Here is a 15997-nt window from a genome sequence, read left to right as displayed (position 1 = left end):
AATAAAACTTAAAAGAGGGAGAGAGAGAGAGAGAAGGCATCCTTTCCCGGAGGGTGGAGGTGGGAGGGGCACCCAGCTGTGGCACCGCCTGCAGATTAGTCCTCCTCCCCGATCTCCTTGCCCCTCCTTTCTCCACCCACCCACTGTGCCCTTGCTCCTACCCTTCCCCCCACCCAGCACTCCCAGCAGCTCTACAGACACATCTACCTGAGCTGTAAGGAGGAGACGAACATACAGAAGCACTACGAGGCGCTCTACGGCTTGCTGGCCCTCATCAGCATTGAGCTGGCCAATGAGGAGGTGGTGGTGGACCTCATCCGCCTGGTGCTAGCTGTTCAGGTGGGACCTGGTGTGGGCAGCGCATAGGGGTTGGGATCAGGGCAGGGGACCGGTTTGGGCCAAGCACTCATGACAGCACCAAGTAGAAGTGGCTCAACAGCGATCCCCGAGCCCGGGAATATGGCACCCTTGGTTGGCCCTTCCTCCAGAGACCACAAGCCGTGGTTCTGTTCGGGAAACCACCAAAGAGTGCTTCAGTCATGGCTCAGGCTAAAGGAGACCCAGGGAATGGGGTCTTTCAAAAACACCCTTTAGCCCCTAGTGTTTTGAGTCTCACAAAGTCCGAATGAGACCCCAAGACTATCAAGAGGGCGCTCATATAAGCTCCGCGTGATCCCAAAACAAACTTTGTCTAAAGATCGTCTGATCCCCAAGCCTGGCTGTGCCTCAGAATTACCATAGCGTTTATTAAAAATACATGTTCCTAGTTCTACCCCCAAGCCCTGGGACCTGGAGACTCGACAAGGCTCCATCACGACTCTTAAGAGAGCCATGCTTCACCACAGAGGGCTCCAGACTTGCAGAGTCTTTCTGGGTGGAAGTATACTGTCAACGATGCTGGGATCTGGGGTGGGTCCCAGACCTCAAAAGACCAGGGTCTCCGAGGTCCTGCAGCTAGGTGGGCATCGTATCCCACCCTAGGAGCACGAATTATGGCAAATCTGGGAGTTGAGTGGTGGCCACCAGTGCTGCCTTGAATCCTGTAAGGCCAACCCAGCTGCTATGATGGTGTTCAGCCTAGAATCTGAGATTCCTTTGTGTCCCAATCCCTAGTAACTGTTGCTTCTTTTTCAACTTAACATATGGACCCAGTTTAGCAATCCAGTCTGGTCCCCCAAGAATCATTCAAGGTCTATATTGAAGGACACAGCATCCTAGAGGTAGGATTAATGATGAAGGTTTGGACAGTCAAGGTCACCAAAGCTGGAACTGCAAAGTGGAGAATGAAGTCAATACCCCTCTACTCAAGTACTTATGAGCCTCCAGCTCATGGATCGTTCTAGGGATGATTCATTTCAGCTGTAATGAGGATGACTTCTGTCTCCCAGCAAGTTATGGGGCAAATGCTGGAAAAGGCTTGGTCTAGAGAAATGGGCCATCTGTAAAGAAGGTTGGGGGAGGTTGGGGGAAGGAGGGCACCGGTATAATTTGTCAGTTAAGAAACTCCAGGGCCCCTCTGTGTTGCCACAGGATGTGGCCCAGGTCAATGAAGAGAACCTGCCTGTATACAACCGCTGTGCCCTCTACGCACTGGGTGCAGCCTACCTGAACCTCATCAGCCAGCTCACAACAGTACCTGCCTTCTGCCAGCACATCCATGAGGTTGGTGTCCTTGTGACCCCGACAGCTCAGGAGCCCCTCAACCCTGGGTTTCCCCAGAATAACTTTTCCTTAATTGTATAAGCCCTGTGCTCAGTCCAGGCATTGAGGAAGGGTTGACGGAAGAACTAGGGACAGTGAGGAGTTACTAGAAGTAGCATTTCCTCCTGGGTAACATGACATAGCATGGTGGGGTCGGCCACAGGCAAGAACCTATACCCCTTCCTCACCTGCTGCTACCTGCCCACCTTGACTTCCTGTCCCTCTGTGCTGCCCTCACTCCCAGAGACATAGGTACACATGCCTCTCATGTGATTTGGGACTAAAACTACTTAAAAAAATTTTTTTAACATTTCCTTATTTTGAGAGATGGAGAGAGACAAGGCATGAGCGGGGAAGGGCAGAGAGCCAGGGAGACAGAAAATCTGAAGCAGGGTCCAGGCTCTGAGCTGTCAGCACAGAGCCTGACGTGGGGCTCGAACTCACATACTGTGAGATCATGACCTGAGCTGAAGTTGGTCACTTAACTGACTGAGCTACCCAGATGCCCCTGAAACTACTTTTTAGAAAAGTTTTATTCTGAAAGTTTTCAAATATCACAAAAGCAGTGTGAGTAGAACCATGCAGATTAAAGAGTTATGAAGGTTTTCCCATGTTTGCTTCATCTATCTTGTTTTCTTTTTCTTATTTTAAAGCAAATCTCAGCTATCATGTCCTTTCACCCCTACATATATCAGCATTGTGCCTCAAGAAAATATGGACACCTTCCAACATCATTGCCATGCTATTAACATACCTGATTAAGTTATCGGTAATGCCTTGGTGCTATCTAATACCCAATCTATAATTACATGTTCTCATTTGTCCCCAAAAGACATTTTAAAACACACTGAAGTATTGGGGCACCTGGATGGCTCAGTCAGTTGAGCATCCGACTCTTGATCACAGCCCAGGTCTTGATCTCAGGGTCGTGAGTTTAAACCCTGCATTGGAGCCTACTTAACAACAACAACAACAACAACAACAACAACAACAACAAGAGGTGCCTGTGTGGCTCAGTTCAGCGTCCGACTTGATTTCAGCTAAGGTCATGATCCCAGGGTTGTGAGTTTGAGCCCCACATCGGGCTCCACACTGAGTGTGGCACCTGCTTGGGATTTTCTCCCCCACCCCCACCCCCTTCTCTCCCTCCCCTACTCATGGGCTCTCTCTCTAAAAAATAAAATAAAATAAAAATTTAAAAACAAACCAACAGGGATGCCTGGGTGGCTCAGCTGTTTAAGCGTTGAACTCTTGATTTCAGCTCAGGTCATGATCTCACAGTTTGTGAGATCGAGCCCCACATCAGGCTCTGTGCTGACGGTGCAGAGCCTGCTTGGGATTCTCTCTCTCCCCTCTCTCTCTGCCCCTACCTTGCTTTCTCTCTCAAAATAAACTTAAAAAAATAAATAAAACAAAATAAGGAAAGCAAACCACAATAATAAAAACCACTGTAGTATTTATAGGTGGAATGGGATAGTGTCTACGATTAACTTTAAAATACACTAGCAAAATGAAAGAAAATGGGAAACCTCCAGTCTCAGCTGGCTTGGGGGTGCTGGGGGGATGGGGGAGGGTGCTGTGTCACTGTGCCGCCCAGCATGGGCCAATGAGGGGGTGCAGGAAAGGCAATGCCCTGACATCCTCTTCATTAAAATAGCAGCATCGTGGCTTCCTCGCCTCCTGCACAGACTTGTGCACCTGCTATCCTCCCCCTGCTTGCGTCTTGGTAACTTCCACCTTTACCGTCAAAAATTTGCAAAGGGTACTGAGGGAAACTCCTCCTGTGACTGTCCCTCAGGATGTTTTTGCAGTGCACCTGGGTTGGGGGGGATGGTATGACTTATCCTCCCTTTTCCTGTTCACATAGAAAACGGAAGTAGGGCACAGGAGCCAGAAACCGCAGTCCCTTGGGGGGCTAAGCACCTGCATTTGCAGGACACTTAATGCATATATGTCATGTGTCATTGGGGATAGCCTGAGCAGTCTGCCTGCCCTGAGGACCCCTGTGGATCTGAGTTTATCCCTCAGGAGCCTATCGGTAAAGGGCTCCGCCAGGGAGTTTGCTGGAGGAAGCAACTGCTTGGAGGGAGAGCGCCGTCATTTGCCTATGCAGAGCTCCCCCTCCCTGGCAAACCCAGCTCTCATGTGATTTCCTCCCAACTCCAGGTGATAGAGACCAGGAAGAAAGAGGCTCCGTACATGCTCCCTGAGGACGTGTTTGTGGAGAGGCCTAGGTGAGGAGCATACTTGGGACATGAGCAAGGACACCCAAGGTAGCTGAGTAGAGGGTAAGGGGTCCAAAGCCAGGAGCTGAGGCCTCTATGGGCTCAAGGGCTGAAAGTGGACCCTGCCTGTGGCCCAGAAGTCCTGGCTCAAGTGTGGCCTTCCTCACGTGGCCGTAATCCACGCCTCGAGCCATGTTGGTGGGTTGTGCGATAGAGTATGTGACATGCCCTCTGGGAGCCTCGCCCAAGCCCATGGGACGTGCATCTTGGAGGAGCCGTTCCTACAAGACACTGGATCGATCCAGGTGGCGTTCTGGGACTGAAGTCTGTGGGCCAGTGTCACTTGAGCCTCAGAGGAACTCAAGGAAAATACTGGGAAAAAACAAAATGTCCAACAATAGGGGTTTATGATATTATTAATATAGCTTTATGGACCGTGGCCTTTCCACCGCAATGTTTTGGAAGAAAAGTTAATGGGAAACAGGTGCTGTGTAATCGGTGGATAAAATCGATCACAGAACAGGAACTTAGGGGGTGGGGTGGTGTCTGTGTGTGTGTGTGTGTGTGCATACAAGTACGTGGCTGAGGGATTCTGCACAACATGTAATGATGTTGTCTCTGAAGGGTGGGACTATGGGTGGTTTTCTTTTCCTTCTGCTTCCCTGTCATTTTGTATGATGGATGTTCCTTGTGTAACAAGGAGAGTCATTAGGAAATCACTCTGGTTGCCTCTTTCCTTCTTTGGCTCCCAGGTTGTCTCAAAATCTTGATGGAGTAGTGATTGAGCTCCTCTTCCGCCAGAGCAAGATCAGTGAAGTCCTGGGGGGCAGCGGCTACAATTCAGACAGGCTTTGCCTGCCCTACATCCCTCAGCTGACAGGTAGGAGCCCCGTGCGAGGACTTCCAAGCCTGCCTCTGCCTCTTCCCCACCAGGAAGGGTCCTGAGAGTGAGGGACTTGTGTGTCCGTAGGTCGCCTCCCCGGCACCTTGCGTGTCACCCAAGAGCTGAAAGACACAGTGAGATCCTCTTGATTCCCCAGCCTCTTCTCCTCAGGGCAGGATCCCTGGGGAACGTGGCCCATGAGATAGGCTGGCCTGTGGCTGAGAGAGGCCCCATTGAGCCGGAAAGTGCCCACATGGGCTGTGGTATAGAATCAGAGACCCAGTTCTCTGCAGCTCACTTCCTGAAAAATCTTAGACAAGTCTCCTGGCATCTCTGGGTTTCGGGTTCCTTGACTATAAAATTGGGATTAACCACACCTGCCTTAGAGGGTTGGTGTGAGACGCGCATGAAACAATAAAGGCAAATGCACTTTAGCAAGTGCTTCACCAGTGACAGCTAGCTACTTGCGCTGTGGGTGGATGACACTTACTCCAGGTGACATGTGCTCTCTGGTCATGAGCAGCTTCTTTGTGCTCATTGATGATTTCAAAATCTTAGCCACGAAGAACTAAACCCACCACCCTAAGATGAGCCGAGGAGGCCGGCAGCCTTCGATAAACCAGCTGTCGCCTTGGTGTATACTGAGCCCTCAGAGGACTGTGGGCCAGGCAAAGGTGGGGGCGGGGGAGATGGTGCTAGAGGTGTGATCCTGGCTCACTCTGAGCCCTGGGAACTCTAGCGTCTGGGCTTCCCTTTCCCAGATGAGGATCGCTTATCCAAGAGGAAGAGCATTGGAGAAACCATTTCCCTGCAGGTGGAGGTGGAATCTAGGAACAGCCCAGAGAAGGAGGAGGTGAGTGTCCTCTTCTTGATATATTGTCCTGCATCCCAAGGGGAGGGGACCTGCTCTTGCTTCCTATGCAATCAGATGCTCCATGTTCCAGGCTTCCTTAACTGCATAACCCATTTAAAGTTGCAGGGAAAGCAAATTTCTCAAATATCCCATTTTCTTACTGATTCATCATGTATGTCATAGACCTTTCCATCTGGAAAAATTACATGTGCGCCCCCCACCCCCGGTCGCACACTCCCATGACAATGTCACACAAATCACTCTTGAAAGGCTTTCTGGTAGTTATTCCCCATTTCCAATGGAGGCAGACATGCACCATGTTGGATATTGGAAGGCCTAATAGGAGAGATGGGGGTGGGAATAGTTTTCATGGTGTTTCTTCCAGATCGATCAATAGAGGTGCTTTTTTAAAGACCAAGTTGCAGCTTCAAGATGTCTCCTCCACCATCTCTTGGGGGCTGTGAATATCTAACTTCTGTTCGAAATAACTTGTGGCATCTCCCCTGCCCTTACTTCCTCTACCTGAGAAAATAAAGCAGATGTGCCCATGAGTCAGCGAGAGGAAGGAATCACAATGAAAATACCCACCTTCTGCAGAAGAGACGAAAATAGGAGAGGGGCAGAGGGGGAGAGAAAGGGGTCATGAGGGAGGTGAAGCTGTAAGACAAAATACACTTGTGTTTAATGGTGTCTCCTGCCATTAAGGGAATTGACGGAGACATGGGGAAGCTTCAGTGGGAAGCGAGGAGGATGTTCATTGGGGATGGGGTAGGCCAGGACAGTTTGGGTTGGGGGGGGTGGTGGTATGCCTTCTGCCCCTTGGGCCTGGTGTAGCCATGGAGGACATGGCTGAGCCTTTCCTCAGATGCACTGGAGCAAGGAGAAGTCACTGGGGCCCGGACCGAGCCTCCCTCTATGCCCTCAGCTGCTTTCTCAACTCTTCTCTCATTGGGGCACTCGTCTGGAACTTTCCTATGGAAGGAAGGAGGCTCTGACTCACACTAATTGGAAGAGGGGAATGAGGCTGAACCAAGTGTCCTCCAAGGCCTCTGGCTCTGCAGGACAGGGAACCTCAAATGTGTCAGGACCACAGCATGAGCTGGCTGCTGTTTCCTCCAGAGTTGTGGTTCTCCCTTCCCGAAGTTAACAGAGCCTCAGGAATCGAGGAGTGAAGCGAGGTGGAAGGAGAAATGCTGGCATGTGTCCAGAGCTTCCTGCTCTCTAATGTCACCTGGGCCACCAGAATGGGTCCCTTTCCCTCCTGGAGAGTCCACCTAGCTCAGGGGGTGGCTTGGTAGCTGAAGCAGGGGTGTGGGGGCCTCCACCCCATGACCTTCTGCCAGGCTACCCTCCTTTCCACCTTCAGCGCACCATGCCCCACCTGAATCCTGTGCTGGCTCCCTGTAGCCTTCTATGCCAAGTTCATAGCAGTTGATCAATAAATGCAGGTTTAGTCAAGCCCCAAACCCAGTATCTGGCATTCAGAGCCATTTATAGTCTGGACTGGTCCTACTGGATCATGTTACTTCCCTCTCCTCTCTGGCAGAAGCCACTGTGCCCCTGGGGCTGGTCTGCTTGGTCTCCCCCACGTGGTCCCCGTCAGCTGCCGGTCTTTGCTGTAATCCCCTGTGTGAGTCCCTTCCTCTGCACCTTTGTTCTCATGAGCCACCCACTCCTCCGTGCCCAGCTTGTGTCCTGTTTTCTCCATAAGCCTCTCTCTACCTGCCCTTAACCAGTGACCTTCCTTTTCTCTGTTGCCACCACCCAGTTCCCTAGCACCTCACACGTTGGTCAGTGCTGAGTGGCTGCATGGATGGATGTGCAGAGAGGATGACTCCTGAGAGTGACCGATGGCACACCTGTCTCTGGCTCGTAATTCCCGAGCTAACAGATTGTGCCATTTCTACTGAGGGACCAGCCAAGAGTCCTGCACAGACTCAGTGTTCACTGAATATTTCCTAAATGACTGTATCCCAATATGTACATCTCTGGCTTTTCCAGCCTCCATTGAACACTAAACAAATCAGAAAAATACAGTAGCTCAGTGAATTTTCACACAAGGAATGTATCCGTGCAATCACACCCAGATCAGGGAATAGAACATTGTCATTGCCCAAGAGACCCCCTTCGCAAAGGGAGCCACTAGCCTGTCTCAGGTCACTTCCTGACCTCTGTGTCAGTGAAGTCATTCTCTTCTGTGTCTCTTTCTTCCACTTAATGTATGTTTAAGTGATGGGAGATGAGTGAATCGTGGGGCCCGCCTGGAGCAGCTCAGAGTCTACTGGGGACTACCTGGGACTTAGTACAAACGTTTCATGACTTTCAGCCTCTGGCCTGAGGCGACGATCCCTGGGGTAATCCTTCTTTGGGTTCGTTATTTGCCACCTCCTTTAACAGGCTCTTTGAGGACTGAGATCCTGGGACCCAGGTCCTTGGACCAGCCCCAGCACGTCTTACCTTTAGTAAATACTCAAATCACCTCGGAAGATAATTTTATGTCCTAAGCCTTCAAAAGTGTTATCCAGTTCTTGAAATTTACATTTGAGATATTTGCCAACTGCTTCCTCTCGCTGCCAATATTTTCTGTTACGTTCTCAGATTTTTTTGAGTTTGGCAGTGTTTTCTTCCCACGGGGCTTAATGCGACCAGCTAGGGGTGAGGGCGGCGAGTTCTTTTAGGTGATTCTCAGCACTCTGAGGAGGAAGGGACCTTCCCCCTCCATCTCACTGCAGCTCTGTCCTTCAGTGGGGAGCTCTGCGCCTGCCTGCGTGGGGAGCTTCGGGGACCCTGGTGAGCAGGTGGTGTCCTGGGGGCGTTTCCCCCCATCGGGACGGTCTTTTGAGAAGCAAAGGGGATGCCAGATAACTGAGGAAGCCAAGGCTGCCTCCCATACCTCCAACCCCCTTTTCTGAACACTTCTGTTCCTTCTCCCTCAGCGAGTGCCTGCCGAGGAGATCACCTATGAGACGCTAAAGAAGGCCATCGGTAAGTTGGAGGGGATGCTGGGGCTGGGTCCTGGGGGGAGGCGTGGGTGTGGGCAGCCTGATGCAGGATTCAGCCCAGAGGTACAGGGAGGCCGGCGGCTTCCCCTAAACTCCCAACAACTACAAAGCTGCAATTATCAATTCTGCTTTCCGGATGGGGATCGGTAGTGCTGCCCAGCATATCCACGTCAAGCCACCCTTTCTCTACTGACAGCTTGCTGCCTGTAAAAGTAATCAGCGGAGGGGTGCCTGGGTGGCCTAGTCAGTTAAGCGTCCCACTCTTGGTTTCGGCTCAGGCCACGATCTTGTGGTTTGTAAGACTGAGTCCTGCCACAGGGCTTTGCGCTAACAGCTCAGAGCCCGCTTGGGATTCTCTCTCCCTCTCTCTCTGCCCCTCCCTTGCTTGCTCACTTGCTCTCTCTCAAAATAAATAAACTTAAAAAAAAAAAAAGTAATCAATTGAGGGTTGCAGCCAGTTAGGGAAAAAACAATTTTGTATAAACACTTTGACTATTTTTTGGTGGGTTGTGTTACAGAAGAACGGGCGGACCAATGAAAGATATTAAAAGCAAATCAATTGATATTTATTGGCAATAGATCTTAAAATGTAGTACCTCATTTATCTGGATTATTGGGCAATGCAGTATTCCAAATAAGAGAATTTTTCCCAGAACTGATAATAAATTACTCTCAAATGCCAAACGGTTTTAATTTTTGTTGTCTTTGAGGGTATTCTTTCTGAATGTGCATAAAGTGTGAACGTACTTGACCATCTTCATTTTTGCCGACTCATTTTGGATACTAAAAGGAATATGTAGAAGCCTCGAACTAGACAGCCTCGGACTACTGGGCCATAGGGACCTAACTTTGTACTGCCTCTTGTGACCTGTCTGGCTTTTGCATTGTTGATGTCCCTTTCAAATTATCACCAGAGTACTTCTTGTTCCAGGAACTCCCTTTGAGAGTCCAAGTGGTAATGCCACTCAGGGCTTTAAAAGCCCAGCTTAAGGGTCCACTTACCTAGTTCTCAAACTCTTTCGTGAGGAAAGTGGCTGAGCTCTCAGGCTGAATCAGGAAAAGATCTAGACCTCGTGGGCCAAATAATGGCACCCTCCCTCCATGCCCTGCTATCACCCTGCCCACCAGCAGAAGGCAGAGCCTGAACCACAATCACAGACAGTGCTCCCCTGGAGGGGTCCTCCCGTCTTCCCATCTCCAGCCCTTGCCCCCACATCAGCGGAGCAGGACCTAGGGGCTGACTCGGCTCTCTGTACCACAGTGGACAGTGTGGCGGTCGAGGAGCAGGAACGTGAACGGCGGCGACAAGTGGTGGAGAAGTTCCAGAAGGCACCCTTTGAGGAGATTGCGGCACACTGCGGGGCCCGGGTGAGTGAGGCACAACAGGGGTAAGTCTTTGGGGAAAGAACAGATACTGGCTTTAGGTCCAGGATGGAACTGAGTTTCTAGGAGACCTTGGCACTTTTGTTACCCAGAAATTAGAGATTCAGTCCCCCCAACAATGCCCTGGCACTACATTGTTTCCCCCCAAACCAGAAGCCTTGGCTATTAGCCATACACTCCTTTAAACCTCACAATCTCCATGTAGGGAAGAAGTCCTGACCTCAGGAGCTCCTGCGTCAAGCAGACTGTAAAACTTATAATAGCAAGTAGGCAACTAGCACTTAGGCACACACCCGAGCATCTTCCATTTATTAGCTTATGTCATTCTCATGACAACCCTGTGAGGCTGGTGCCTTTATGCTCACCTCGTCATGGAGTGGTGGGGAAAGGAGCCATGGCTTAAGAGAGATGGCCAACATTTGCAACACAGGGTTCCGCTTCCAACCAGGGGACCCCAGCAGGGGAAGTGGAACAGCCTGGCCCTGGAAAAGAGATTGGAAAGAGAAGATGCCAGATAAGTAAAAAGAAGGACTCATGTCTACGTCTGTACTTAAGGGAAGAGCACAGACTTTTCTTGAAATTGACCATAGGCCAGGATTTGTTACTCACAGTGGCCATCTTAGTGACAGTGAAACATAACTGTAAGCATCCAGAATCCACAAATAACTTCTATTTTATTGTAATTTTTCCTCTCAGTAAAAATACATGTTATTTTCTTTTCCATTACATATAATGTGTCATATATTTCTAGTATATCATAATACATAATAATAACATAATTGTTTATGTAGATACATATAGATTTTTCTGGGCCTGTGTTATTCTAACCTCAGGCCCGTCTCCAGAGGCAGGTGCTGCTCATTTCATGAGCTCAGAGTTGAGGTCCATCCCTGAACATGTACACAGCCTCACTGTCTGTGCACGTGGGCTTAGTTGGAGCCAGAAGGGACCAGAGACAGCATCCTCCCTAATCCAACTGTGCACAGCTGCTCCTTGGAGTTAAAGGAAAGTCTGAAACCAGCTCTGAGCCTCCTGACAATATGCCCACCAAGCCTTACTGCCCCGCTCGGAGAAACTCGGCCCCTTAAGGGACTGCCTGCTGAGGTCCTTCTGGTGGTCCTGGCCTCTGTGCCTTTGTTGGGTGGCCCTCCCTGATCTGAAACCGCGGCCAGGATCCGCAGATAAGTGCTGTCGATGAGCTCACACCAGTTCCCTTCCTAAGACGGGACTCTGGACGGGTGAGCTCCCAAGAGCCAGCACGGGTGTGAGGGAGCCCCCAGCTCACTTCCTTCTGTTTGTGTCTAGGCATCACTGCTGCAGAGCAAACTCAATCAGATCTTTGAAATCACCATCCGGTAAGTGGCAGCCCTGAGCAGGGCCCCCTGCTCCCAAGTCCTCCCTCTCACCCCTGTCTCCAGGCCTCCCTGTCTGCAGCCTCTGTCTCCAGGGCTGCAGTCAGCCGCCCTCTCTCCCAGACAAGGAAATCGAGACAGCTCAGTGAACCCCACAAAGAGCCAGGGGCCCCAGGGTCCAGGGCTGGTACTTCCTAAAACAATGATGTCGCTGTAAAAAGCCTTCAGTAAAACTAGACTTCAGGCTAGATCCTAGAACTTGAAACCTAGGAACCCATGGAGTGACAGTCTCTGGTCCCTGTGCGAAGAAAAACCCAAATCAGCTACTCTTTTTGACTGCATGGGTTGGGACCCAGAACCCGCTTCTCATGCCTTTGTCCTCCGTGTGTCCCTGCCTCAGCCCCCCGCCGAGCCCGTCAGGCACCATCACCGCAGCCTATGGCCAGCCTCAGAACCACTCCATCCCTGTCTACGAGATGAAGTTTCCGGATCTGTGCGTATACTGAATGCCAAAAGACAGAGCTCCTCGGAGGGGTGGGGTCTGAGGGAGGGGCTCGCCCTCACAACCCACCCCTGGGACATGGGAATCGAACTGGGATCTCAGAGAAAATGCACCTTGGTTGGCAGGCACCTCCCCAGCTAAGCAAAATGGAGTGGCGGAGGGGGCCCTCCCGGCCCTCCCACTTCCTCCTTGTCTTCCCTGAGGGAGATCAGCCTCCTGCCCCTCTGGGGCCAATAAGCATCCCACCTGCCCTTTGTTTCCTCCTTTGTGTCAGCCTGGAGCCGGGTGCCATGGGGGTCTTTTCAGAGGGAGGCTGGAGTCTCCAGAAGCTCCTCCTTGGTGTAGCATGGCAAGGGCTCTCATGGGGACGGGTCCGGGTCCGGGGAGCAGAGCCGCCAGTCCCCCGGGAGGGAACTAGACAGAGCCAGGGTCAGGCAGAGGAAGGCACAGATTGCAGTCCAGAGGAAGCGGGGGCAAGGCTCCCAGCTCCTCCTGGAAAGTGGTGGCATACGAGGCTGGAAGATGGCTGCGCTCTTCCAGAGTATTCCCTCCCCTCGGCCCGGAGGCCTCCGGCCTCTGGGTGTCCCTTCCACTCTCCTGCTCACGCCGCCAGTTGTGTCCTTGTGAATCTTTCTAGTGTTAGTTCATATCGAGCCCTTCCAACAGGAGTCCTTCCAACAGGAGCCCTTCCACACGGGGCAGGAAAGGATGAAAAAGAAGGGCGGCAGGCTGGCCACAGAGAGGGCTGCCCCTCCCCAGGCTCGGCCTGCCTCCTGTAGAGGAGCGGGCGGGCGGAAGTGGGCGCAGTCACGCCCTCTGTGGCATCTTCTCACTTCCTTCGTTCAGAGGGAGCTTGTTGGGTCCACCTGTGGCCCTCTCCCTTCCAGATGTTTCTCTGAGTGAAGCTTTCTCTCTCTGATGCCTTTCTTCCTGAGGATCCTAGCATGTTTCTACAGCCTCTGGGTTGCGGGAGGGCAGAACGAGAGGATCTGGTTCAAGAAGATCTGGTTCTGCATGGCATGAGAGGAGCCGCAAGGGCCTGCAGGCCTGCCCACATCACTTTCTTTGGGAGAAGCTCCCAGCCTGGTCTGGGGAAGGGGCGGGGGAGGGGGCTATGGGGAGTAGTACTTTGCATCTCAAGGATGTCAGGAGTCAACCTAGTGGATATTTCGTTCAAGGAAAGAAGGATCCAGCACCTAATACTGGAATGATCTCTTCACTCTTTGGATGAAGTCAGGACATCATCACTGCCAGCTGGCAAAGCTTGAGGCTTGGGGAGAGGCAGTAGAGACCCCTTTGGGTTTTGGGTTTCCGTTTTCACTGAGTGCCATCCGTGTGCAGAGGAGGGGCTGCTGCAGAGCTGGTAGGCCGCTGTGCTCCCCCCCCCCACCTCCCCCACCCATCCTCCCTCCAGGGGCCTTTGTGCCTCCAGAGTCCCCTGGGCCCCCTCCAGCGGCAGAACCCCATGGTCCAAAATAGCCCTTTTCTTCTCTTCCAAGCAAACGTCCCTAACTTTTCTGAGCCGATGTAACTCACAGTAAGGTGTGAATGGTCAGATGATCCCTCCCTGGAGAATTTGTTTTTTAAAAAGAGGGAGGGTGAGTAGATTTCTTGACCCAAAGGAAACCCTTTTGAGGGTACAATTTTAGGCAGTGCGGGGAAGGGTCAGAAGCAGGACGTTTCTGCTAAGGGGAGGGCAAGCTTCTCGGGCCACTCTCCGGTCACACCCGTGCACACAGCCCTGTGCAGACACACGACGAAAGCCTGATTAGTAGGACAAATCTGTATTTTCCCAAACTGGGAAAACCTTAACATATGGACTTTCCCATTACATGTGCAATAAACGGTTTGGGTGGAGGGGGCTATCTGACTCTCGTTCCCGTAGTTTCTACCCTTGCTCAGTGCCCCTGTGCTGTGGGCCTGTGGCTTCCAGACAGCCTGCATGATTTCAAGGCCCAAGGAGCCTGGCTCCTGCGCCCCACCCGCACCCCACCCCCACAGCTTTTGGCTGGGTTCTATGACTCTTGGCTAATGCTCAACCCAAATTTATAAGCATGAACTTAGATTTCTCTTTACCTTACTATCTCTTTATTAGGAAACAAAGTTTAAAATAAAATGTGAAGGCAAATAACCTTTGGAAAAAACTTGAGAGAAAAATCTCAATCTTGAGCCACAAACATGTCTTCCCTTACTGGATCTTTCCATCTTTATCCCCTACTTGACTTTGATGAGAAACCTGGTTTCTTTCTCGTGTCTACTTGACTTTAGGGTCTACCCCATGACAGCTGCACCCTGAGCACTGCCCTTTGGGGTCCTGGTCCTGGGGCTTGGGCGTCGCGACCCCAGAGCCTCTTTCTAGAGCCAGCCCCAGAACCAGAGATCGGTAGTCCCACTCAGATGCCTCCCCCTCTCCCCCACCCTGGGAATAGAGTGAAGAAAAAGGTACAGGGCTCTCATTCTTCCTACACTCAACCCTGTATCTGTCTGAAGCAGGCCTTTCTTTACATCACGGCTGCTTAGCAGAGATGTGCTTCTTTTGGAGAACTAGCCATTTCTCGAGTGCTCTCTTCTCAGTTTCAGTTTAAAAACTTACACTCACTGGAATATTGGATTGCCTGCTGACATGAAGCAGAACCTAGATTCTAGCCAAACATGCCTCAGAGTCAGAAAGTGTAAGGTGGCTGTTAACTCAGACAATTACTTGGTCAACACAGCAGCGTCCTACACACACACACACACACACTCTCTCTCTCTCTCTTCCCGCAGGCTCAAGGAGAGAGGCAAAGCAGAGTGTGGGGGGCGCTCAGACCCTTGGCTTAGAACCACTGCTTACTGCCTTCCAAGCCCTCTGGCGTCTGGCAGTCCTTTGTCACATGACCGACCCTTTTGGCCACCTGTCTCTGTTCTGATTGTAAGCCAGCAAGCCCATCCAAACCAGCTGCTCCCCAGAGCCGCTGAGGACTCTTGCTTCATGCCCAAGGGGTAGGTTTGGTTAGCACTCAAGGCATGAATGTATTTGAGATTTGAAGTTCTATTAATTTGGTTGAGTCATGTAAGTGGATAAGAAGCCGGTCAGCAGAAAGTACCGATATGATGCTGGAGGCTCCTTGTTTCCCTTGCAGTGGGGTCCCCAGTGCCCTGTGCCCATTTTCCTCTCTCTGAAAAGCAGAGATAAGTGGTTTCTTGACTCCTAGATGCCTCCTCACCAAAGAAAGAGCCCAAACAGGTGAGAAGAATTAGAATAGCCCTCACTCAGAGGCTGTCTTCTGTCCAGCCTCCTGTACAAGTATAAACGGATGAACAGTGAAAAGGTGGGACTGGGACCACCTACAATACTTGAGAAGTATGAGGGACATATACATGCTGCCCTTTGCCCTGGGTGTCCTGGGTCCCATAGGACGTGTTTCAGTCTGCCTAAGAGTCACGGCAGTCTTGGGGTACCGTTCAACAGTTCAAAGACCAGACTTGTGGGCTTCCCTGGGGGGCCCCTGGGTCATGATAGCTTCCAGTTGCTATTACGTGGTCCCCAGGCCTTCTGTCCTGGGCACAGAGAGTGTCACCGAGAAGCGAGGGCATTTCTCCCAATCCTTCTCTGTGACCATAAAATGGCAGCTGGCCTATGGGGGTCTGTGGGAAAGGACTAGACCTGTGTGTAAGGCTGAGCGTTAAGCTTAAAGGTAGACAGGGAGGACAACTCATCAGAGAGGTCATGCCTGCTTCCCCTAACCCACAGACCCTGGAAGGCACATCCTCCTGAAACAAGGTGTCTTCCTGGTGTCTGAGGAGGTTTAGGGCCCTGTGCTGCCTCTTCATTCCCTAGAAATCTTCTGGTTAGAGTGACCCTAGGTCTGAAGATTGGGCCTGGCCAGCTGGGGAAGTGGGGAGGAGGTGGGGACTGTGAGCAGGGCTCTGTGGCCTGTTTGAGTCAGAAGGCAGTTTTCTGTGCTCTCCTTTAGCATTGGCCGGGTTGGCCGGGTTTTTTCTCCTTCAGAGGACCTTGGGGCCTCGGGCGGTCACCTTCCCCTTCTGAGCTCTTCCTCCATGAATGTCGATTCTGGCCCGTGGAGTGCAGAGTGGCAAATCCACGAATGCCGCA

The 15997-nt window shown here is 51.5% G+C and overlaps 1 protein-coding gene across 3 annotated transcripts in view; it reads left to right on the top strand.

The window, feature by feature from the left end:
• The window catches only part of EFR3B (EFR3 homolog B), a 78951-nt gene extending 65060 nt beyond the window's left edge, over positions 1-13891 (top strand). For all 3 annotated transcript variants that reach the window (XM_027033329.2, XM_027033328.2, XM_027033327.2), the window contains exons 15-23: positions 178-339; positions 1531-1662; positions 3868-3935; positions 4679-4806; positions 5571-5662; positions 8599-8647; positions 9926-10032; positions 11353-11402; positions 11800-13891. In XM_027033329.2, coding sequence (XP_026889130.1) covers positions 178-339; positions 1531-1662; positions 3868-3935; positions 4679-4806; positions 5571-5662; positions 8599-8647; positions 9926-10032; positions 11353-11402; positions 11800-11905 — 894 coding nt within the window. In that variant the 3' untranslated portion in view covers positions 11906-13891. The remainder of the gene's footprint in view (positions 1-177; positions 340-1530; positions 1663-3867; positions 3936-4678; positions 4807-5570; positions 5663-8598; positions 8648-9925; positions 10033-11352; positions 11403-11799) is intronic.
• The last annotated feature ends 2106 nt before the right edge of the window (positions 13892-15997 follow it).

This window comes from Acinonyx jubatus, chromosome A3, assembly GCF_027475565.1.
Source record: "Acinonyx jubatus isolate Ajub_Pintada_27869175 chromosome A3, VMU_Ajub_asm_v1.0, whole genome shotgun sequence".
NCBI lineage: Eukaryota > Metazoa > Chordata > Mammalia > Carnivora > Felidae > Acinonyx > Acinonyx jubatus.
Note: the sequence above shows the minus strand (reverse complement) of the source record. Positions and strands in the feature narration are given on the sequence as shown.